Genomic DNA, 1100 nt, shown 5'->3' with positions numbered 1-1100 from the left:
GAATAAAGAATGCAACCCTCCTTAGCTAGTAGCTAGCACTGGTATTTCCAAAAAATTTTATACAAACAAAACATAACTATTAATATCCATTACTCTGATTAAGAATAAATTCAAAGGGGGAATATATTTGGTTGTCTCTTTTAATTTACATATATGTAGTATATAGCTCCCAGATAATTCATTCAGCGTTGTTGAATATAAAATGCGCATTAGCGCAGCCAACCAAACTTAGTTCATCATCAGCATGGACTATTACAAGATCCTAGGTATCTCCCAAGATGCTTCAATGGAAGATATTAAAAGAGCTTACCGGAAAATGGCACTTAGATACCATCCAGATAAAAATAAATCATCGGATGCAGAGGAAAGGTTTAAAGCCATCTCGCAAGCTTACGAAATATTGAGCGATGTGAAAAAGCGGGAGTGTTACGATCAACATGTGAAAGGTAAAATGGAGGATGAGGAGGTACCTAATAGGGGTAATAATAAAACTCGCTTCACATATACCTCTACTAGCGATCCCAAAACTCGCTTCACATATACCTCTACTACTAGCAATCCCAAAACTCGCTTTACATATACCTCTACTACTAGCGATCCCAAAACTCGCTTTACATATACATCTACCACTACTACTACTAGCGGTCCAATGGACGACATTTTCCATCAGTTCTTCGGCACCCACGGTAATTTTAATCACTTCTTTAATAACTCTGACGACGACGATGATGATGATGATATCATATGATGTGGAGAGCATCAGTAGGCATCGAATGGGAGGTTTCAACTGTATCACAAACACTATCACAGGGGGGGAAAAAAAAGGCTATCATCATCATCATCATCATCATCATCAGGATCCTCCAATCTACCGGTGGGACCTGTACGTGACTCTCGAAGAAATAGCTCAAGGAGTGATCAAAAAGATGAAAATCACGCGGAGTGTGTTTAGCGATGATGGAAAATATACCACCAGGAGAGAAGAGAAAATATTGAGCATTAACATTATGCCCGGTACAAAGGATGGTTTTGAGATCAAATTCGAAAGAATGGGAGACGAGTCGCCTGGCAAGGTCCCGGCTGATATCATTTTCGTTATT

The 1100-nt window shown here is 39.2% G+C and overlaps 1 protein-coding gene across 1 annotated transcript; it reads left to right on the top strand.

The window, feature by feature from the left end:
- Positions 1 to 244: 244 nt before the first annotated feature.
- Positions 245 to 748, top strand: LOC135207450 (dnaJ homolog subfamily B member 4-like). The gene has a single exon (XM_064239175.1). It carries the CDS (start codon positions 245 to 247, stop codon positions 746 to 748), a length of 504 nt encoding a protein of 167 aa, XP_064095245.1.
- Positions 749 to 1100: the final 352 nt, after the last annotated feature.

This window comes from Macrobrachium nipponense, chromosome 32 (assembly GCF_015104395.2).
Source record: "Macrobrachium nipponense isolate FS-2020 chromosome 32, ASM1510439v2, whole genome shotgun sequence".
NCBI classification, from domain to species: Eukaryota; Metazoa; Arthropoda; class Malacostraca; order Decapoda; family Palaemonidae; genus Macrobrachium; species Macrobrachium nipponense.
Note: the sequence above shows the minus strand (reverse complement) of the source record. Positions and strands in the feature narration are given on the sequence as shown.